At 43.1% G+C, this 22,716-nt stretch overlaps 1 protein-coding gene across 3 annotated transcripts in view; it reads left to right on the plus strand.

Moving 5' to 3' along the window:
- The first annotated feature begins 1,592 nt into the window (after nt 1-1,592).
- BRWD1 (bromodomain and WD repeat domain containing 1) overlaps nt 1,593-22,716 on the plus strand; it is a 120,408-nt gene continuing 99,284 nt past the window's right edge. The window contains exons 1-4 of one of the 3 annotated variants that reach the window (XM_022552928.3): nt 1,593-1,734; nt 1,828-1,886; nt 2,023-2,052; nt 2,225-2,284. In XM_022552928.3, the coding sequence (XP_022408636.2) occupies nt 1,686-1,734; nt 1,828-1,886; nt 2,023-2,052; nt 2,225-2,284 (198 nt within the window). In that variant the 5' untranslated portion in view covers nt 1,593-1,685. Of the gene's footprint in view, nt 1,735-1,827; nt 1,887-2,022; nt 2,053-2,224; nt 2,285-3,828; nt 20,748-22,716 lie in introns of those variants that run through there. The other 2 variants (XM_089910233.1, XM_089910234.1) reach the window with 2 other exon arrangements.

The following is a 22,716-nucleotide window of genomic DNA, read 5'->3' on the forward strand; positions in this document are numbered from 1 at the left end:
TTTGCTGAACCAACAGATACAAGAAAAGACTGCTGATGCACTCGTTCAAACACGTTTGGATCGCTCCCTTACAAACATATATAAAAACTTTTGCTATGTGGTGTCTAAATAATTAAAAGCTGGCACGTACAGGGTGCTTGCTGTATGCTAAGAACACATATTAACCCATTACACCCTCACAACCCTATGAAGTAGGCACAAATATTATCTACAGTTTACAAGTGAGGAAAATTGAGGCTCAGAGGTTGTGATTTGCTCAAAGTCACACACTGAACAGCCCGGCAAGGCCCAGGGTCAGTCCCACTCCAGGGTCTGCTCTAAACCACTACCTTTAACTTTTCTATGCTGTGGCTGTTATTCTACTGCGTAGGAATTGGGATTACAATGTCCTCTCCACGAGGACAGTATTTTGCTCGCTGTTGTACCTTAGGATTCCGAATAGGGCTCGTTGGCTATGCCGAGTGAATGAATCCGCAGCCTACCATGGCATTAAGGGAATTTTCTGGACCCTTGTGCACTGCTCCAGCCTCAAATCCTACTACTGTCTTCCAAGAGCATCCTAGTGACGCATGGTTCCCCCCCCTCGCTCCGCCCCGGGTGTCCCTCAAGGGACTGGGCTGCTGCGTGTCTATTGCCCACTTCCTCCCACCCGCCTTCCTATCCGGCTAAGTCATCGCCGGCCTGGACTGCCTTCCCGGACTAAAGAAGTTGACATCCTCAGCGTTGTACTGCATTTTCTTTAACCCTTTCTACAAGACTGCTGGGCTCTCCTAGGACTGCGGCTCGGCCTCATGATTCTATCTTCTTCTACTGCACGCGGCAACGTGGACTCTTAGTAAACGTTTGCTGTGCTCTCCAAGCTACAGAGGCTCAGTGTCCGCGGCCCCCCGGTCCCCACCCCCATCCTGTGACTTCCCCACATCCCTCCTCCACTCTCGGGGGAAAGCTTCTCGGCCGGCCTTCTCTTTGCGGGCGACACGATTCTCAGGTGTAAGGGTTTCGCGTCCTCGAAGCAAGCGATCTTCCGTGGGGGGCAAACACACTGGCCCCAGATGACCGTCCGTGAGGTCCTTTCCGAGAGCCCGAAGCTGGCGACCGCGCCGCACCCGCCGCGCGCCCTGGGACCCCCGCTTCCACGTCGAGGGGGGTCCGCTCCGGCCTTTGAAGCGGAGACCTGTCCCTCTCCCGCCCCCGCCCCCGCACGACCCCCACCCGACCTCCGCCCACGCCGCCCGCCCCTCAGCGCAGTCGGGCCGCCGCCTCACAATGGCCGGGTGCCTTCTCACCGCGCGCAGGGATCCCGGCCACGCGCGCTCCCCTCCCCCACGCGCCGCCTCCTCCTCCGGGGCTCGGCCCCTGGCGCACATAGTCTCCGCCCTGCGCCCCCTGAAGCGGAGGAGAGGGAGGCGAGGCGTGCTCTTCCAGCCGCGGCCCGATCGCCGTTTGTCCGGTGGCGCCGGCGGCCCCCCACGGAGGAACTACTTTCTCTTCCTCAGGGGCACTACTTCGCGGAGGCGTCGGCGCTGGCGGCGCGCACGGCATGGCGGCGGCGGCGGCGGCGGCGGCGGCGGCGGCGGCGGCGGCGGCGGCGGCGCGCCTGAGGTAGAGAGACGCCGGCCCGGTCAGGCCTCGGCGCGGCCTACACGCTTCGCTCACCCGCTCCCGCCCCGGCTCCGCGCCCGGCCATGGCGGAGTCCTCGCCCGCCCGACGCCCGGTGCCCCTCATCGAGTCGGGTAAGACGCGCCGCCCGCGGCGCCCCCGCCCCGGCCGCGGCCCCCTCTTCGCCGCCGCGCCAGCTCCTGACCCGATTCCCCGTCTCCCCGCAGAGCTGTACTTCCTTATCGCTCGGTACCTATCGGCCGGCCCGTGTCGGAGAGCCGCCCAGGTGAGTGCGGGCCCGCGGGCGGCGGCCGCGCTCCGGCGGTCGCGGCCCCGCCGCCGCCTGGGGTCGCGGGAGGAGGGCGCCTGGCGGACCGGGCTACGGCCCCCGCCCCCCTAACTGCGCGTCTCTTCGGCTGCAGGTGCTGGTGCAGGAGCTGGAGCAGTACCAGGTCTGTGCTGCGCGGCGGCGCCCGGCCCGCCGCGTCCCCTGCGTCCCCTGCGTCCCCTGCCGGCCCTGCCCGGGGGCCGCTCGCCCGGCTCCCCCGTCCCCCGCCCCGCCGCCCCCCGCCCCCCGCCCGGCCCCGCGCGGTGGTCACTCGTGTGCGTCTCGGGTCTTTGCAGTTGCTGCCGAAGAGGTTGGATTGGGAGGGCAACGAGCACAACAGGAGCTACGAGGAATTGGTGAGAGTTTTGACATTTCCATCCCGGTGTTTCCGAGCGCCCGCCCCCCGCCCCCTTTTCTGGTCTCCTTCTGGAGGGGCGAAGTGACCGAGCGGCGCTCGGAGGGGGCGGGAGGGCGGCCTGGGCGTCACCGGGACGACGGGACTCCCCCCTGTAGGTAGTATTTTGCTTTGGGGTGGCCGGGTTTGTTTGGGTAGGAAACGGCTCCGGGGGGCGAGGTGGCGGGGTGGGTCCCCAGGTGCGGTGCTTCTGGTGAGAGCCGGGGGCGCTCCAGCCATTCAGCGAGCTGCTCTCATCCGTGTTTCTCCTGAACCCGACTTGTAACTCGACCTGTGATTGGTCTTCCTCTTTTTGCCCCGCCCATCTTCTCCAACCACTTGTTCCTAGGAATAGAAGCTTCGGTGTCTGAAAGGTGGAGAAATGTTCCTCTTTTTTCCCCCAGCAGAGTAATAAAAAATCTTGGCTGCTGTGAGACTGTGCCGCTCCTCCAATACTTGTGCCGCTGTAAACTGTGCTACACTTGTTGAATGCCTTAGGAAAGTTAATGTGATGAATTTTTACGTTGCTGTTTAGTGTATGTTACTTAACATAGGCTCTAAATACGCAGTTTCTCTTTCTGGAGCACCATTTAACGTAGATTACAGTTCTCTTTCCATTGTATTTTGTCGTCTTTTTTAGTTGCTCTCACAGTATATGATTTGGTTTGATTCACTTGTTTTGTCCTTAGTGAAATAAAACATTTTTCAGGAAAATATTTTTCCAATTTGTATATTAGGACAAAGGATTTCTTTAGTTGCCAGGTCATATTCAGCATCTTGTATGCACAAAACAACTGGGGGGAAAAAAAAAGTTCCTGAATGATTTTTTACCACAGTTCTAATACCTGCGAGCAGAAGTTGGTAGAATATGATCACCATTGTTGAATTATACAAAAGAACAGAAATAGGGGGATTTGTTATCTGTATGTGAACAGTTAAGTATTTTTTTAAAAACTTAATTGAAGTATAGTTGATTTACAATGTTGAGGTAATTTGTGCTATACAGCAAAGTGATTCAGTTATATATACGTTCTTTTTCACATTTCTTTCCATTATGGTTTGTCACAGGATATTGAATCTAGTTCCCTGTGCTCTACAGTAGGACCTTGTTGTGTATCCATCCTCTATATAGTAGTTGGCATCTGCTGACCCCAAGCTCCCAGTCCTTCCCTCCACCACTCCTCCTCCCCCGTGGCAACCACAAGTCTGTTCTCTGTCTGTGAGTCTGTTTCTGTTTTCGTAGATACTGAACACTTCAGTGTTAACAGTTAAAGTTGGTTGAATGTAACAAAAGATTCTATTTCAATTGTCAGTTTTAATATTTGCCTTCCTAGAGTTTTTTTGAAGCAAACACTTAAAAGTGAATATTTTCAAGCAAGTGAGCTCTAAAGGTTCTGTATCATGGCAGTTTTTATGTTTTCTTGAGTTTGACATTTTGAGACTTAAGGAAATGTTTAAAGGAGTGCTCCGTTTTATTGTTTTACTCCTGTTATTAGGTGAAAACAGTGTTGTCAGTGAAGCAGAAAAGCATTAATATTTTTAAAATTTATTTTTTATTGAAGTATAGTTGAATTACAATGTGTTAATTATTGCTGTACAGCAGAGTGACTCAGTTATACACATATATACATCCTTTTTCATATTTTGCATCATGGTTTATCATAGGATATTGACTGTAGTTCCTGTGCTGTACAGTAGGACCTTGTTGTTTATTCATTCTATATATACCAGTTTGCACTGCTAATTCCAAACTCCCAATCCAACCCTCTCCCACCTCCCTCCCCAGAAAAGCATCATTGACATGACAGTGCAGTCATGCTGCTGAAGAGAAAATTGCTTACATTTTGAAATAAGCATAATGCTGTAAATACTGGAAAAGTTTCTTTAAAAATAGATTTGTATATTTTTTGGATTTTGCTGGTAGAATTGCTTAAAACTTAAAATTCTGCTTTAAATTATTCAGAATCTCTCTTTGTGATATATCCCTATGATGTGGTTGCGACATATGTCTTCTCATTGTCTGGATGATTTGTCTGATGGGTATCCTCTTCCTCCTTTACCTTCCTGCCTCCTCCTCTCCCAGCACTAAATGGTAGAGGATGAGTTTCCTGTCTAGAGAATTATTCTTTTGTCAAGGGTATGAGTAGCTTCTAGTTCTCCAACAAAGTCTCCTTTTTTTAAAAAAAAATATTTTAAGAAGTGTTTAAATATACACAAATGAGAATAATGTAATGAATCTGCATATATCATAAACAAATTCATTAGCAATTTTTTTTTTTTTTTTTCTTTTGGCCTCACCCTGTGGCATGTGGAACTTCCCTGACCAGGAATTGAACCTGCGCCCCCTGCAGTGGAAGCACGGAGGCATCACCATTGGACCCCTGGGGAAGTCCCCCAATTTGCTATACTTATTTATTTTTTTATATTTGGCTTGAATTGGGCTTCCGAAGTTCCATGCATTGGGCCGAAATTAAATCTCTTTTTATCTTGCATAGTATTTTTTTCCCCGTGCTGTTGATTTACTGAAGAGACTGAGTTATTCTGTAGAATGTTTCACATATTGGTTTTGTCTGATTGTTTCTTATAATGTTGTTTGTTTCTTTACTTTGTTTAATTTATTCCTTTTTCTCAGTAGTTCGCATTCTTGGATCAGAACCACCTGGGAGCTTTATAAAATCTGGATGCCCAGGCTATGCCCCAGACCAGTTAAATAAGAATCTTTGTGGTGGGGCTGGACATTACTATTTTTTAAAGCCTTTCAGGTGATTCCCATATCACTGTTTACAAAGATACGGTTTATCTTAGACTTGTGACCATGCTGTTATTCCAGCATGTACTTTGGAAGTAAGAATGCTTTTGATACTTCTCAGGAGAATTGAGACTAGTCATCTCTCAATACCTAACCCTGCATTAGCAGTTGGGCCTGTGAATTTAATTGGAATTTTTATGATTTATAGGTGGTGAAGAAAGGGGAAGAGTGAAATAGAAGTATAGAACTGGGCATGGGAATTGGGAAGGACTAGGTTTGTAAAAGGAGGGGTGTATTTAAAAAGGGGAAAGTGATTTGATATACTTTGTGATTGAGTAACATGATAGATCAATTTTTGTAGGCAATCTCTTAACCAGAAAAAAAAAACATCAGAAGATTCGTATAGTGTAGCCTATCATTAGGGGATTTATCGTCATTAAGTTGTCATTTATTTATTTTTGGCTGCGTCCAGTCTTCGTCGCTGTGTGTGGGCTTTCTCTGGTTGTGGCAAGCGTTGCGGTGACTTCTCTTGGTGCACAGCACGGGCTCCAGGCGCGTGGGCTTCAGTAGTTGCAACACGCAGGCTCAGTAGTTGTGGCTTACGGGCTCTAGAGCGCAGACTCAGTAGTGGTGGCGCACGGGCTTAGTTGCTCCGCGGCATGTGGGATCTTCCCGGACCAGGGCTCGTGTCCCTTGCATTGGCAGGCAGATTTTTAACCACTGTGCCACCAGGGAAGTCCCTTGATATATATATATTTTAAAATAATGTTTGAGTAGGCCTTTTGTGTGAGGGAAAGTCTTCAGAGTTATTTGTATTGAAATCAGTATCTGGTTTATTAGAATTGTAAGTGGTCATAGTTTTTAAACTTTTACGTTCATTTACAAATTTTAGAAGTCTAGTAACATATAGAAACAAGTATATTTGTTTTTACATTTTGATTAGTGTTTAATTTGTCACAAGAATTAAATCTTAAAATATTTAACACCAACTTAATATTGTTAATTAAATTTCCTTGGGGGTTTCCACACTATATATGCAAATAGATGATGATTTTAATCTATAGATGTCTCAAGATGGCAAACATAAGATCTAAGCATAATCTTTCTAAGAATTTAACTGTTGTAAGTATATTTTACTTATTTATTTATATTTTTGCCTGCTCCATGCAGCACGCGGGATCTTAGTTCCCCAACCAGGGATCGCACCTGTGCCCCCTGCAATGGAAGTGCAGAGTCCTAACTACTGGACCACCAGGGAATTCCCAGTATATTTTTATTTTATTTTATTTTATTTATTTATTATAAATTCATTTTAATTTATTTATTTTTGGTTGCCTTGGGTCTTTGTTGCTGCGTGCGGGCTTTCTCTAGTTATGGCGAGCGGGGGCTACTCTTCTTTGTGGTATGAGTGCTTCTCGTTGTGGTGACTTCCCTTGTTGCGGAGCACGGGCTCTAGGCCTGTGGGCTTCAGTAGTTGTGGCATCTGGGCTCACTAGTTGTGGCGCATGGGCTTAGTCGCTCCGCGGCACGTGGGATATTCCTGGACCAGAGTTCGAACCCGTGTCCCCTGCATTGGCAGGTGGATTCTTAACCATTGTGCCACCCGGGAAGTCCTATTTTATTTATTTTTATTTTAAAAAAATTATTTATTTATTTGGCAGCATCGGGTCTTAGTTGCAGCATACGGGATCTCTCATTGTGGCGTGCGGGCTCCAGAGCTTGCGGGCCCAGTAATTGTGGTGCGTGGGCTTAGTTGCCCAATCAGGGATCGAACCCATGTCCCCTGCATTGGAAGGTGGATTCTTAAACACTGGACCACCAGGGAGTCCCGTAAATGTATCTTAAATTTATTGTAGCAAATTATTCTTTTTTACTCTTACAAACATTAAAAATAGTTCAGTTATTACAAAACTTGTTACTATATCAGAATAACTGTAACTTGCACAAGTGTATCCATACTTCTTTTCTTCATCTCTACTTATTTGTCAACCTTCCTCGGTTTATGAATTCACTGTCCAAACCAAGGGGAGAGTGGTATTACCATCTTGAGCTCCCTACTGGATTAAGGACTCAGGTTATGATTGAAGATTATGACTCAGGTCTTGAAATTTGGGTGCACTGCCACATAGACTCTCCTGTAGTCTCAAATTGAGCCTTTTTTTAAAAAATAGCAAGGCTACTTATTTACCCATTTAAAACAAAACAACTCCTGGGACTTCCCTGGCGGTCCAGTGGTTAAGAATTCCCTCTTCCACTGTAGGGGGCATGGGGTCGATCCCTGGTTGGGGAACTAAAATCCCATATGCTCTACTGCACGGCCAAAAATAAATAAATAAAACTCTGTTTTCCCCACCTGTATTGCAATTAGTCACATTACCATTTTATTTTCATTGTGGGATTCTAAAGACCCTTCATCCTGAGTGCAGCTTATTTCTTTCCTCTCTGTAGGGATTCTGCATTTTCTTTGTACTTGACTATAGAGATCTATCATTCTACAGGCATTTCATTGACAACACTTGGGAACACTTAATGATCATGGTAGTGTGATGATAAGTTACAGTCTAGCAATAGAGCAGTATTAAATCAGATATTTGGGTTTTGGTGCCAGGTGGCTAGGCTGTAATCTTGACTTTTTAGCATTACTTACTGGATGTTCTAAGGCAGATTATTTAATCTCTACCTCAGTTCCTCGATCTGCAAGACAAGGGTAATAATAATTGTATCAAAGTGTTGTTGTGAACCTTATATGGAAATAAATGATTTTGCAGTGTTTATTAGTAACAATGTTGATAGGACAGTAAGTCATAATATTGTTAGACTTCCCCTTCACCTAATTTATATTTGTAGGGTCTTATGAAATAACAAAATGCAGTCTTTATGAGCTCTAACACTTGTATGAATGATACCTGGTATTCACCCTTATGGATGACCACAGAGTAGGAAGGGGAACGGCAGTCTCTAGACCTTAGTGCTGAGTAACGGTGGTGGTGTCACTATCTGAGTCACTTAGCCTTGACTCTGCTACTGTATTATTTATTTATTTATTTACTTAATTTTTTGGCTGTGTCGGGTCTTAGTTGTGGCGCACAAACTCTCTCTAGTTGTGGCGCACAGGCTCAGCAGTTCGCACGGCCTTAGTTGCCCCGTGGCTTGTGGGATCTTTGTTCCCCAACCAAGGATGGAACCCGCATCCCCTGCATTGGAAGGCGGATCATTAACCGCTGGACCACCAGGGAAGTCCCTTGACTATGCTACTTTAAAAGAGAATAGTTATTAGTTACTTTGTTTTCATAGGCTCATCTAATCATAACAGTTATTTTCCTCTAAAGCAGGGGTCTCTAACCCCTGTGCTGCAGACTGGTACCTGTCTGAGGCCAGTTAGGAACTGGGCCGCACAGTAGGAGGTGAGTGGCAGGCAAGCGAGAGAAGCTTCATCTGCCGCTCCCCATTGCTCCCCATCACTTGCATTATGCTTGAACCATCCCCCCACCAACTCCCCCCCTCGCCACGGTCTGTGGAAAAATTGTCTTCCACGAAACTGGTCCCTGGTGCAACAAAGGTTGGGGACCGCTGCTCTAAAGGACAAAGGTCATGTGACGTTTTTCCTTTCAAATTGTCTAAATCCTTACAGATTTTAAAAAATCTCCTCCCTATGTGGAGTTATCTGTCTCTCTTTTTTTTTTCCTTAGTTCTTTACTTTGAAGCTATGTTATTAGGTGCATACAAATTCCAAACTTATCTTCCTGTTTAGTTGATCCCCCTCCTTCTTTCAAATGGACTTAATTTTTTAGAGCAGTTTTGGGTTCATAGCAGAATTGAGTGGAAGATACAGAGATTTCCCATATACTCCTGCTCCCATAAATGCATAGTCTCCCTCATTATCAACATCTCCCACCAGAGTGGTACATTTATTGCAGTTGATGACTGTTTTGACATACCATGCTCATCCAAAGTCTATAGTTTATGTTAGTGTTCTCTTACATTTACATTCAGTGCTCTTGGTATTGTACAGTCTGGGTTTGGACAAATGTACAATGACATGTATCCACCAATATAGTATCATAGAGTAATTTTACAGCCCTAAAAGTCCTTTGTGCTCTGCCTAAATATCCGTCCCTTCCTCCCTTCCTCCCTCCCACTGATGTTTTTGCTGTCTCCATAGTTTCACCTTTTCCAGAATTTGACCCGTATTTTATTTTTATTATTTTAAAATTTATTTATATTATTTTTATTTATTTTTGGTTGCATTGGGTCTTTGTTGCTGCACACGGGTGTTCTCTAGTTGTGGTGAGTGGGGGCTACTCTTCGTTGCGGTGTGTGGGCTTCTCATTGCGGTGGCTTCTCTTGTGGAGCACAGGCTCTAGGCACGCAGGCTTCAGTAGTTATGGCTTGCGGGCTCTACAGCGCAGGCTCAGTAGTTGTGATGCATGGGCTTAGTTGCTCCGCGGCATGTGGGATCTTCCTGGACCAGGGCTTGAATCCATGTCCCCTTCACTGGTAGGCGGATTCTTAACTGCTGCGCCACCAGGGAAGCCCTGACCCTTTTTTTAAAAATTAGGAAATACTCTCTCTTCATACTTCTTGCCTTAAAGTCTAACATTGCCTCGTGTTATTGTAGCCAGCCCAGCTTTCTTTTGGTTAGTGATGGCATAGTATTTTTTTTTTTTTTATCCTTTTACTTTTGGTATTCCTGGGGTCTCATTTTTAAAGTGTGTCTCCTGAAACAGCATGTAGTTTTATTCAGTCTTTTAGTTGGAGTGTTTAAACCATTTGTATTTAATATAATTACTTAAACATGATTGTATCTGTTTTATATATGTCCCATTTATTTTTCCTCTCTTACTTTCTTTTGGATTAAGCAGCTGTTATTCTATTTTTTTTATTGCTTTTCCATAATATATCTTTTTATTGCTTTAGTGGTTACCCTAGAGATTATAATATGCATTACCATTTACTTTAGGTACTTTAACCACTTCTCATATAAATGGAGTTAAAACTATTAGTTGTCACCCTCTTGTCCTTTGGGCTGGTAGCATATTTTACTTTTACATATGTTATAAATTTTTCCAGATGTTATTGTAGTTGTTTTATTTTATTTTTTTTGGCCACACTGCACAGCATGCAGGATCTTAATTCCCTGACCAGGGATCATACCCGCATACCCTGCATTGGGAGTGCGGAGTCTTAACCACTGGACCACCAGGGAAGTCCCTGTAGTTGTTTTAAAGTCAATTTTCATTTGCTTATCCACCTGTATATCTTTCCTGGTATTTTTAATTCCTTCCTGTCTTTCCATGCCTCTTATATGTGATTATTTTTTCTTCAGTCTCCACAACTTATTTTGGCATTTCTTTTAATGAAAGTTTGTTGGCGGTGACTTCAGTTTTCCTTTTTCTTTCTTTCTTTTTTTTTGGTTTGAAAACGTCTTTGTTTTGACTTTATTTTTAAAAAATATTTATTTTTTTGATTTATTTATTTTCTTAATTTTTGGCCGTGTCTGGTCTTAGTTGGCGGCACGTGAGATCTTTCATTGTGGCGTGCGGTCTCTTTGTTGCGGTGCTCAGGCTTCTTTGTAGTTGTGGCGTGTGGGTTTTCTCTCTCTAGTTGTGGCTCATGGGCTCCAGGGCACGTGGGCTCTGTAGTTTGCGGCATTCGGCCTCTCTCATTGAGGTGCGTGAGCTCAATAGTTGTGGCGCGTGGGCTTAGTTGCCTTGCAGAGTGTGGGATCTTAGTTCCTCGACCAGGGATTGAACCCGCCTCCTCTTCATTGGAAGGCAGGTTCTTTACCAGTGGACCATCAGGGAAGTCCCTTGACTATATTTTTAAGGTATTTTTTTTTATTTTTAAATAATTTTTACTCATTATTATTAAAAAAATATTTTTTAAAAATTCTTTTCATTTATTTTTGGCTGTGTTGGGTCTTTGTTGCTGCGCGCTGGCTTTCTCTAGTTGTGGCGAGTGGGGGCCACTCTCGGTTGTGGTGTGCAGGCTTCTCGTGGTGGCTTCTCATTGCAGAGCATGGGCTCTAGGTGCACGGGCTTCAGTAGTTGTGCGCAGGCTCAGTAGTTGTGGTGCACGGGCTTAGTTGCTTTGCGGCATGTGGGATCCTCCTGGACCAGGGCTCGAACCTGTGTCCCCTGCGTTGGCAGGCAGATTCTTAACCACTGCACCACCACAGAAGCCCAGATTTTTTTTAAATTAATTAATTAATTAGTTTGTTTTTTTTGGCTGTGTTGGTTCTTCGTTGTTGCGCGTGGGCTTTCTCTAGTTGCGGCGAGCAGGGGCTACTCTTCCTTGCAGTGTGTGGACTTCTCATTGTGGTGGCTTCTCTTGTTGTGGAGCACGGGCTCTAGGCACGCAGGCTTCAGTAGTCGTGGCACGTGGGCTCAGTCGTTGTGGTTCGTGGGCTCTAGAGTGCAGGCTCAGTATTTGTGGTGCATGGGCTTAGTTGCTCCATGGCATGTGGGATCCTCCCGGGCCAGGGCTCAGACCGATGTCTCCTGCATTGGCAGGCAGATTCTTAACCACTGTGCCACCAGGGAAGCCCCCCAGATTTTTTTTGTTTTTAAGCTGTGAAATTCTGGTTGGTTGGTTGGTTCTGGTGTTTTTTTCTTTCAGCACATTAATAGTGTAAAGCCAGCAGTCTTACTATTGCTTCTTTCAAGATAATGTTTTTTCCTCTGGCTGCTTTTTAAGATTTTCATTTTGTCTTTAATTTTCAGAAGTTTTACTATGATATACTGTAGTCGTTATCGATCACTACATAAAAAATTATCCTAAACTTAGTGACTTAAAACAACACAGATTAATTAAGTAATTATTTTTATTTGGTTGCGCCACACAGCATGTGAGATCTTAGTTCCCCAACCAGGGATCGAACCCGTGCCCCCTGCATTGTAAGAGCAGAGTCTTAACCACTGGACTGCCAGGGAAGTCTCACAGATTTTTTATTGTCTCTGTGTAAGTCAAGAGTCCAGGCACAGCTGAGCTGAGTCCTCTGTCTCAGTCTCTCTCAAGGCTGCAATCAAAGTGTTGGCCAGAGCTGGGGTTTCAACTGAAAGCTTGACTGTGGAAGGATCTGCTTCCAAGTTCACATCGTTTTTGGCTGGCTTCAGTTCCTGGAGTGGATTGTTAGACTGAGAGCCTCAGTTCCTAGTTGGCTCTTGGCTGCGCTCAGTTCCTTGCCACATTGATCTCGCCAACATAACAGCGTGCCTCATCGAAAGATGAAGGCAGAGAGGGCAGTAGTCTGCAGGCAAGACAGAAGTCACAGTCTTCTGTAACCTAATAATGGATGTGTTACTCAATGTTAGTGTGTTCTGTTGGTTAGAAGTAACTTACTCAAGGGGAGGGGATTTCACAGGTCTGAGTACCAGAAGGTGGGAATGTTGGGATCCATGTCAGAAGCTGCCTACCACATGTGCCTAGGTAGATTTCTTGGCACTTACTTTGCTTGGGGTTCTCTGAGCTTCTTGAATCTGTAGTATATCAAGTAGTTCACTGTATAATTAAAGTCTCATATGGAAAGCATAGAAGAATAGGGCAGAATAAGTATTTTGAAGAGATAATGGCTGAGCATTTTCCAACATCTGGGCCATCTCTGGGTCTGCTGCTTTTCGCCACTCCCTCTCTTGACCCTGGGTCTCATATTTTGCTTTGTTGTATGTCTCATCATCATTTTTTCTTTTTTTTTTTTTTGCGGTACACGGCCCTCTCACTGTTGTGGCCTCTTCCGTTGTGGAGCACAGGCTCCGGACGCGCAGGCTCAGCGGCCATGGCTCACGGGCCCAGCTGCTCCACAGCATGTGGGATCTTCCCGGACTGGGGCACGAACCCATGTCCCCTGCATCGGCAGGCGGACTGTCAACCACCGCGCCACCAGGGAAGCCCTGTCTCATCATCTTTTGAAGTATACTGGGCCTTTTTGCGTTAAAAGAGTAGTGTAGTTAGTCTCAGTAAAGGATGTGCTTTTTTTCCTCTCTCATAGCTGTTAGTTTGTGGGGTTGGGTCAATCTGATTTGTAGCTGATCATTTCTGGCCTTTGGTGCAGCTTTAGTTGCATTCACTTCATAACTGGCTTCACGTGTTTTGAGGGTGGGATTGAGACTCTTGCAGCGGAGTTTGGAATTTGGGCACCAGTGAGATTCTTTTTTTTAAAATTAATTAATTATATTTACTTTTGGCTGCGTTGGATCTTAGTTGATGGCATGCGGGATATTCGTTGAGGCATGTGGGATCTTTCTTTGCGGTGCACAGGCTTCTCTAGCTGTGGCATGCGGGTTTTCTCTTCTCTAGTTGTGGCACGTGGGCTCTGTAGTTGTGGTGTGCGGGCTCTCTAGTTGAGGCGCATGAGTTCAGTAGTTGTGGTGTGTGGACTTAATTGCCCTGCGGCATGTGGGATCTTAGTTCCCTAACCAGGGATCGAACCTGTGTCCCCTGTATTGTAAGGTGGATTCTTTACCCCTGGACCACCAGGGAGGTCCCACCAGTGAGATTCTTGAGAGGTCTATACTTTATAGCTGAGTTGCCAGCTTTCCAAATTTGTAAGATCTTGCGCTATTTTATAGTCCAGTTGCCTACATTTTGGTTCACGAAGAGTTCTCTTTGCTCTCCAGTTCTACTTTGCTGTCCTATCCCTAGCCAGCTGCTCTGCATCCAGTTTTTGGCCCTGTGCAGATGGTGAAAGCCTGTGGAAGGGAACTGGCATGGGTGCAACTCACTCTGAGGAGGCTCCTTAGTGTTCTAATCAGTCGTCAGCCCACAGGTGGCTGTTTAAAAATTTGACAGATTTTTCCTTTTTCCTTATGTCTGTGTCAGTTCTTCCTGCCTGTCTGCTATGGATGAAAACAGCTGTGAGTGTTTTTTCTGTTCACAGAAGGGCTCATCAGTTTCTGGGGTACAGTTAATTTAGATTTGTTTCCTTAGCCCTGTGAAGGGGGTAGATAATCCAGCTTGCTCTCATTTTTAAGGTGAGAGCAATGGTTTTTCTTGCATTATCTCCTTTGAAATAGTTGGAATAGATAAATGATTACTTTTGACTTTTAAAAATTATGTGGCACAGGAATTTCCTGGTGGCGCAGTGGTTAAGAATCCACCTGCCAATGCAGGGGACACAGGTTTGAGCCCTCGTCCAGGAAGATCCCACATGTTGCGGAGCAACTAAGCCCATGCACCACAACTACTGAGCCTGCGCTCTGGAGCCTGCGAGCCACAACTGCTGAGCCCCCCACCCCTAGAGCCCATGCGCCGCAACAAGGGAAGCCACTGCAATGAGAAGCCCACACACCGCAACGTAGAGTAGTCCCCGCTCGCCCCAATTAGAGACAGCCCGCACGCAACGAAGACCCAACGCAGCCAAACATATTTTTTTTTTTTTAATTTATGTGGGACATACAACCACCTGTAGTTATTTGTAGGTACAACTAATTATATTTCTTGGCACATAGTAGGCTCTCAGTATTTATTGAAATAATTAATGTTTAATGCTTAGTATATTTTTTTACTGAGAACCAGTCATTAACAGTTTGGTTATTAAATAGTGTTTTGTCTGATCTTTGATTTCTTAAAATTTCTCTAAGAAGTGTACTTCATTTGTAGGGCAGTTAGGGCAGTGTTTAGCACCGAATGGTCATGAGATACATGGAAGTTTTACGTCCCTTTTTTTTTTTTTTAAAGCTCCTTAATCCATTTCATTAGGAACCTACAAAATAGAATTTTTCAATGATTGTTTATTATCTTTCCTTTTTTGTATGGAAATGGGGAAATGGCATTTTTTTAAATTATGTGTATTCAAATGATGGTGTTTTAAATCACACGGAACAACAAGAACAAAATCTTGATAAAACAAGAAATGGGAGAAATAAAAACTGATTTCTGAACCAAATGTGTACTTACACACTAGTGAATCACTGGGAAATGTAGTCATGGACTAGGTAAGCTCCATGTGAAGAAAACATATAGGAATTCAAAAGCGTTATAGCACATACTCTTTGTTTTTTAAATAGATAGGCCTCAAAGTTTTTTTTTTATAGCACATCTTTTAAAAATAAATTCTCACTTTTCTTTTTTGGCTACATTGGGTCTTCGTTGCTGCGCGCGGGCTTTCTCTCGTTGTGGCGAGTGGGGGCTACTCTTGGTTGTGGTGTGCAGGCTTCTCATTGCAGTGGTTCTCTTGTCACGGAGCATGGGCTCTAGCCTCGTGGGCTTCAGTAGTTGTGGCATGTGGGCTCTAGAGTGTGTGGGCTTCAGTAGTTGTGGCTCGTGGGCTCAGTAGTTGTGGTGCATGGGCTTAGCTGCTCTGTGGCATGTGGGATCTTCCCAGACTAGAGATCAAACCCATGCCCCCTGCATTGGCAGGTGGATTCTTAACCACTGCGTCACCAGGGAAGCACCAGGACTATTTTTTTAAGGAAGTACGTTTATTGGCGGTTGATAATTCATCTTTTCTGAACTGCCTTTTTATATCTTTTATCTGCTTTTCCCCTGCTGTCTTATTGTTTTGCAAGAATTCTCTATATGTTAGGTTATTCTTTAGTCTGTCACGTATTCTAAATTCCTTTTTCCAGTTTGCAGGTTGCTTTTTAGTTTTCTTTGGAGGTTTTGTTTTTAGAGGTTTAAGATTTTTAACTTTTTACATGTCTTAATCTTTATTTTGCTTTTATGGTTGTTCTTAAACCATACTTCCTGTACTAGAAAATTATAAAGGCAATATTATGTATTTACTCATTTATATTTTTCCTAGGTCATTTATAATTTCTTTTAAAAAATTTTTATCGTTTCATTTTTTTAAAATAAATTTATTTTATTTATCTTTGGTTATGTTGGGTCTTTGTCGCTGCATGCGGGCTTTCTCTAGTTGTGAGCGGGGGCTACTCTTCGTTGCAGTGCGCGGGCTTCTCATTGTGGTGGCTTCTCTTGTTGCGGAGCATGGGCTCTAGGCTCATAGGCTTCAGTAGTTGTAGCTCACAGGCTCAGTACTAGTGGCTTGCAGGCTCAGTAGTTGTGGCTCGTGGGCTCTAGAGCACAGGCTCAGTAGTTGTGGTGCACGTGCTTAGTTGCTCCACGGCATATGGGATCTTTCCGGACCAGGGCTTGAACCTGTGTCCCCTGCATTGGCAGGCGTATTCTTAACCACTGCACCACCAGGGAAGCCCATAATTTCTTTAAAAATTTTTTTATGTAGAGTTTATTTTAGCATTTGGTTGGTATGATATATGGATCTAGCCTTTTCCAGATTGTCAGTCAGTTTGCAGGTAACATCTGAGTCATCTTCTTTCTCTGCAGAGAATGCAGTCATTATCATTTTCTAAGTTCTTTCTGACTTTCCTCTATGGACTTTTTCTGTTCTTGTGACATTCTATACTATTTTTATGATTGAACTTTTTTTTTTTTAATGTCATTATTGGAGTGTAATTGCTTTACAGTGATGTGTTAGTTTCTGCTTTATAACAAAGTGAATCAGCTATACATATATATATATCCCCATATCCCCTCCCTCTTGCGTGTCCCTCCCACCCTCCCTATTCCACCCCTCTAGGTGGTCACAAAGTACCGAGCTGATCTCCCTGTGCTGTGTGGCTGTTTCCTACTAGCTATCTATTTTACATTTGGTAGTGTATATATGTACATGCCACTCTCTCACTTCGTCCCAGCTTACCCTTCCCCTTCCCCGTGTCCTCAAGTCCATTCTCTTCGTCTGCGTCTTTGTTCCTGTCCTGCCCCCACGTTCTTCAGACCAATTTTTTTTTTTTTTTTAGATTCCATATATATGTGTTAGCATACGGTATTTGTTTTTCTCTTTCTGACTTCACTCTGTATGACAGACTCTAGGTCCATCCACCTCACTACAAATAACTCAATTTCGTTTCTTTTTATGGCTGAGTAATATTCCATTGTATATATGTGCCACATCTTCTTTAAACATTCATCTGTTGATGGACACTTAGGTTGCTTCCATGTCCTGGCTATTGTAAATAGAGGTGCAAGGAACATTGTGCTACATGACTGTTTTTGAATTATGGTTTTCTTAGGGTATATGCCCAGTAGTGGGATTGCTGGGTCATATGGTGGTTCTGTTTTTAGTGTTTTTTTTTTTTTTTTTTTTGCGGTACGTGGGCCTCTCACTGTTGTGGCCTCTCCTGTTGAGGAGCAACAGGCTCCGGACGCGCAGGGCTCAGCGGCCATGGCTCACGGGCGCAGCCGCTCCACGACATGTGGGATCTTCCCGGACCGGGGCATGAACCTGTGTCCCCTGCATCGGCAGGTGGACTCTCAACCACTGCGCCACCAGGGAAGCCCTATTTTTAGTTTTTTAAGGAAACTCCATACTGTTCTCCATAGTGGCTGTATCAATTTATATTCCCACCAACAGTGCAAGAGGGTTCCCTTTTCTCCACACTCTATCCAGCATTTACTGTTTGTAGATTTCGTGATGATGGCCATTCTGACTGGTGTGAGGTGTTAACCTCATTGTAGTTTTGATTTGCATTTCTCTACTGATTAATGATGTTGAGCATCCTTTCATGTGTTGGTTGATAATCTGTATATCTTCTTTGGAGAAATGTCTATTTAGGTCTTCCTGTCCATTTTTGAATTGGGTTGTTTGTTTTGTTGATATTGAACTGCATGAGCTGCTTGTAAATTTTGGAGATTAATCCTTTGTCAGTTGCTTCATTTGCAAATATTTTCTCCCATTCTGAGGGTTGTCTTTTTGTCTTGTTTATGTTTTTCTTTGCTGTGCAAAAGCTTTTAAGTTTCATTAGATCCCATTTGTTTATTTTTGTTTTTATTTCCATTTCTCTAGGAGGTGGGTCAAAAAGGATCTTGCCATGATTTATATCATAGAGTGTTCTGCCTATGTTTTCCTCTAAGAGTTTTATAGTGTCTGGTCTTACATTTAGGTCTTTAATCCATTTTGAGTTTATTTTTGTGTATGGTGTTAGGGACTGTTCTAATTTCATTCTTTTACATGTAGCTGTCCAGTTTTCCCAGCACCACTTATTGAAGAGGCCGTCTTTTCTCCGTTGTATATTCTTGCCTCCTTTATCAAAAATAAGGTGACCATATGTGTGTGGGTTTATCTCTGGGCTTTCTATCCTGTTCCATTGACCTATATTTCTGTTTTTGTGCCAGTACTATACTGTCTTGATTACTGTAGCTTTGTAGTATGGTCTGAAGTCAGGGAGCCTGATTCCTCCAGCTCCATTTTTCTTTCTCAAGATTGCTTTGGCTATTCGGGGTCTTTTGTGTTTCCATACAAATTGTGAAATTTTTTGTTCTAGTTCTGTGAAAAATGCAAGTGGTAGTTTGATAGGGATTGCATTGAATCTGTAGATTGCTTTGGGTAGTAGAGTCATTTTCACAGTGTTGATTCTTCAATCCAAGAACATGGTGTATCTCTCCATCTGTTTGTATCATCTTTAATTTCTTTCATCAGTGTCTTATAGTTTTCAGCATACAGGTTGTTTTGTCTCCTTAGGTAGGTTTATTCCTAGGTATTTTATTCTTTTTGTTGCAGTGGTAAATGGGAGTGTTTCCTTAATTTCTCTTTCAGATTTTTCGTCATTAGTGTATTAGGATACAAGAGATTTCTGTGCATTAATTTTGTATCCTTCTACTTTACCAAATTCGTTGTTTAGCTCTATTAGTTTTCTGGTAACATCTTTAGGATTCTCTATGTATAGTATCATGTTATCTGCAGACAGTGACAGCTTTACTTCTTCTTTCCGATTTGGATTCCTTTTATTTCTATTTCTTCTCTGATTGCTGTGGCTAAAAATTCCAAAACTATGTTGAATAATAGTGGTGAGAGTGGGCAACCTTGTCTTGTTCGTGATCTTAGAGGAAATGGTTTCAGTTTTTCACCATTGAGAACCATGTTGGCTGTGGGTTTGTCATATATGGCCTTTATTATGTTGAGGTAAGTTGATTGAACTTTTATAATATATAGTCAGCATTGTAGGTCAAAAAGAAGGTAGTCATTAAATACATTGTGTTGTGCTTTAAGGTGTTAGGGAATTAGGAAGGAATTGGTTTTGAACTATACCTTAACCAATAGCTGTGTAGCCATGTATGCTTTCTGGCCTTGTATTTGGGAAATAATATTTCTGTTCTAAATTATTTAATTGCATTTACTTAAGTATTTTAGACATTTCAAGGCTCAGCACCTGAACCTTTGACTCTCCACCAAGTACATTTCTTTTATTTGATTCTTTGTAAACTCTTGATTTATGTTTGTATTGCACTTTATGAATTTGTTTTAAAGACATAGCTAAAGTGAATAGGTTTTATTTCTTCTGGTCATTTGGAATAGGACAGACTTCTGGGTGAAATAACTGAGTCTGGCTAGGAGATGTTTTACATTGATGTTGAAATCTATGGTCTTTACTATGTACATGTGGCTGAAATTGTTATTTGACCAAGAATATTTATTATTTCATATCTTCTGTAGGCTATACATGTGTAAAATTCATGCATTTTAAAGTGCCTGTTTCGGGAATTCCCTGGCGGTCCAGTGGTTAGGACTCTGTGCTTCCACTGCAGGGGGTATAGGTTCTATCCCTGGTCAGGAAACTAAGATCCAACAAGATGCGTGGCACCAAAAGAAAAAGTGTGCCTGTCTCTTCTGTTTTAATACATCTTGTTAAACAGTATTTTTAAAAAATGAAGTTTAACTTCTTTGGGAATATTTGTGTCTTCATTAAGTTCCATATGCAGCGGTCTCCAACCTTTTGGCACCAGGGACCAGTTTCATGCAAGACAGTTTTTCCACGGGGTAGGGGGAGATGGTTCAGGCGGTAATGCGAGTGATGTGGAGCGGCAGATGAAGCTTCGGTCACTCGTCCGCTGCTCACCTCCTGCTCTGTGGCCCTCTGACGGTCCTCGGCCTGGGGGTTGGGGACCCCTGCCATATAGGATCCATACTTTAATTAGTCTTTGCACATTTTGATCATTCTGCTAAGAAAATTCTGTCATTTTGATTTGGTACAACAAAAATCTCAAGATGAGTGTTTTCTTTTCAGAAGTAAGGTGATTTATGTCTAAAGTCCCTGAGAATTTTGCATTCTGTGTTTTATTCTTTTCAGGTGATCTGATGGTAGTTCAAGAAACAGCAGTAGAACTCCCTGTCAAGTGTATCAGAAACCTTATGGGAATTACCTGGTGGTCCAGTGATTAGGACTTGGTGATTTCACTGCTGGGGCCCGGGTTTGATCCCTGATCGGGGAACTAAGATTTCACAAGCTACGTGTTGACCAAACAAACAAAAAAGAATATCAGAAGTTTTAGTTTTTTTTCTCCTGAATAGTTTGTAAGTTGGAAAAGCTTATATGGTCTAGAAACAGGGGTCATTGTTTTGCTAAGGGAGGAAGAAAATATTAATAGATTGCACAGAAATGCTAACTAAGGATGTGTCCAGGCAATGAAACTGAGAAGAAATCTCCTGAGGCAGGGCACCGTTCCTGTAAAAATTCTCCTCCCTAATAAAATAGTCACAGGAAGAAAGAATCCTTCCCTTCCAGCATTTCCAGGGTATGATGACAAGAGCTGCAAAAACCATCCAGCAACGTAAAAACTAAGTCTGAGGGGAAAAAAGCCAAAATGTCAAGGCTGCCGAAGCAGAAAGACACGCTCTTTAATGACACCATTAGATCACTGCATCGATTCCATCTACAGACTTGTAAGACACCATTACATATCTTTATTATTACTTAAGCCACTGCTTTGCAGCAAATGGAGTATTCAACAGCCTATTTTCATGTGCTGCGCAATCTTACAAATCATAAAAGCATGTCCACCAATCTGAATACCTGTAACAAAGTCACCCACCAACCATCTCAGTAAAGTGAGGCTTGTCTGGAAAATGCTATTAATGCTGACTTCAGTGTTGGCTAAGCAAGCAGTCCCTGCTCTGGGAAGCTAAAACTGGTTAACTTTTTTGAATTAAAATACATTGAAATGCTTTTAAATGAAGGATCTTCATGCCAGCACTAGAACATTTCTCTGCCTAGGTCCTTTTGTAAATACTGTTAAGCTCCTTTTTCCTCTTATTTATATAGGAATATTCTGCCATTGACTACTAAACTTGCACTTTTTATTTATTTATTTATTAAAATTTTTAAAAAAATTATTTTGGCTGCGCCATGACTGAGTTGGCGACACGCGGGATCTTTAGCTGGGGCATGTGGACTCTTAGTCGTGGCATGCATGTGGGATCTAATTCCCCAACCAGGGATCGAACCTGGGCCCCCTGCCTTGGGAGCATGGAGTCTTACCCACTGGACCACCAGGGAAGTCCCTAAACTTGCACTTTTTAAATAAAGAAGAATGTCTGTCTCATCAGAAGCTGGGGGGAATTTCTTAAGCAAGGAGGACACCAAATTTTTTTTTTTTTTTTTTTAATAAAAGGCAGTGCTTTCTGTCACTTCTTATGTTTCATTGTTATACTGTACTTTTCATTGTTATAGGAATTATGATATGGTAGTTTACTTACACGTTTTCTGTTGTAGGATTTCTAGGTGTAGCTTAAAATAATTTGAGGGAAAGCTAAAGATTAGACAGGTACATATTAAAGATATTAAATATTTATTCTAGATCCTGATTAGATTATAGCATCCCAAACTTTACAGAAAAAGCTACTTTTCCCCATAACGTTCCAATTATTTATTTATTTTTTGAATTTTATTTATTTTTTTATACAGCAGGTTTATTAGCCATCCATTTTATACACATCAGTGTATACATGTCAATCCCAATTGCCCAATTCATCCCACCACTCCCACCCCCTGCCGCTTTCACCCCTTGGTGTCCATACGTTTGTTCTCTACTTCTGTGTCTTACTTTCTGCCCTGCAAACCAGTTCATCTGTACCATTTTTCTAGGTTCCACATATATGTGTTAATGTACGATATTTGTTTTTCTCTTTCTGACTTACTTCACTCTGTATGACAGTCTCTAGATTCATCCACGTCTCTACAAATGACCCAATTTCATTCCTTTTTATGGCTGAGTAATATTCTGTTGTATATATGTACCACATCTTCTTTATCCATTTGTCTCTTGATGGACATTTAGGTTGCTTCCATGACCTGGCTATTGTAAATAGTGCTGCAGTGAACATTGGGGTACATGTGTCTTTTTGAATTATGGTTTTCTCAGGGTATATGCCCAGTAGTGGGATTGCTGGGTCATATGGTAATTCTATTTTTAGTTTTTAAGGAACCTCCATACTGTTCTCCATAGTGGCTGTGTTAATTTACATTCCCACCAACAGTGCAAGATGATTCCCTTTTCTCCACACCCTCTCCAGCATTTGTTGTTTGTAGATTTTCTGATGATGCCCATTCTTACTGGTGTGAGGTGATACCTCATTGTAGTTTTGATTTGCATTTCTCTAATAATTAGTGATGTTGAGCAGCTTTTCATGTGCTTCTTGGCCATCTGTATGTCCTCTTTGGAGAAATGTCTATTTAGGTCTTCTGCCCAGTTTTGAATTGGGTTGTTTGTTTTTTTGGTATTGAGCTGCATGAGCTGTTTGTATATTTTGGAGATTACTCCTTTGTCTGTTGATGCATTTGCAAATATTTTCTCCCATTCTGAGGGTTGTCTTTTCGTCTTGTTTGTAGTTTCCTTTGCTTTGCAAAAGCTTT

This window comes from Delphinapterus leucas, chromosome 4 (assembly GCF_059928025.1).
Source record: "Delphinapterus leucas isolate spDelLeu-1000000601 "Yukka" chromosome 4, BTC_Dleu_Yukka2, whole genome shotgun sequence".
Classification (NCBI taxonomy): domain Eukaryota; kingdom Metazoa; phylum Chordata; class Mammalia; order Artiodactyla; family Monodontidae; genus Delphinapterus; species Delphinapterus leucas.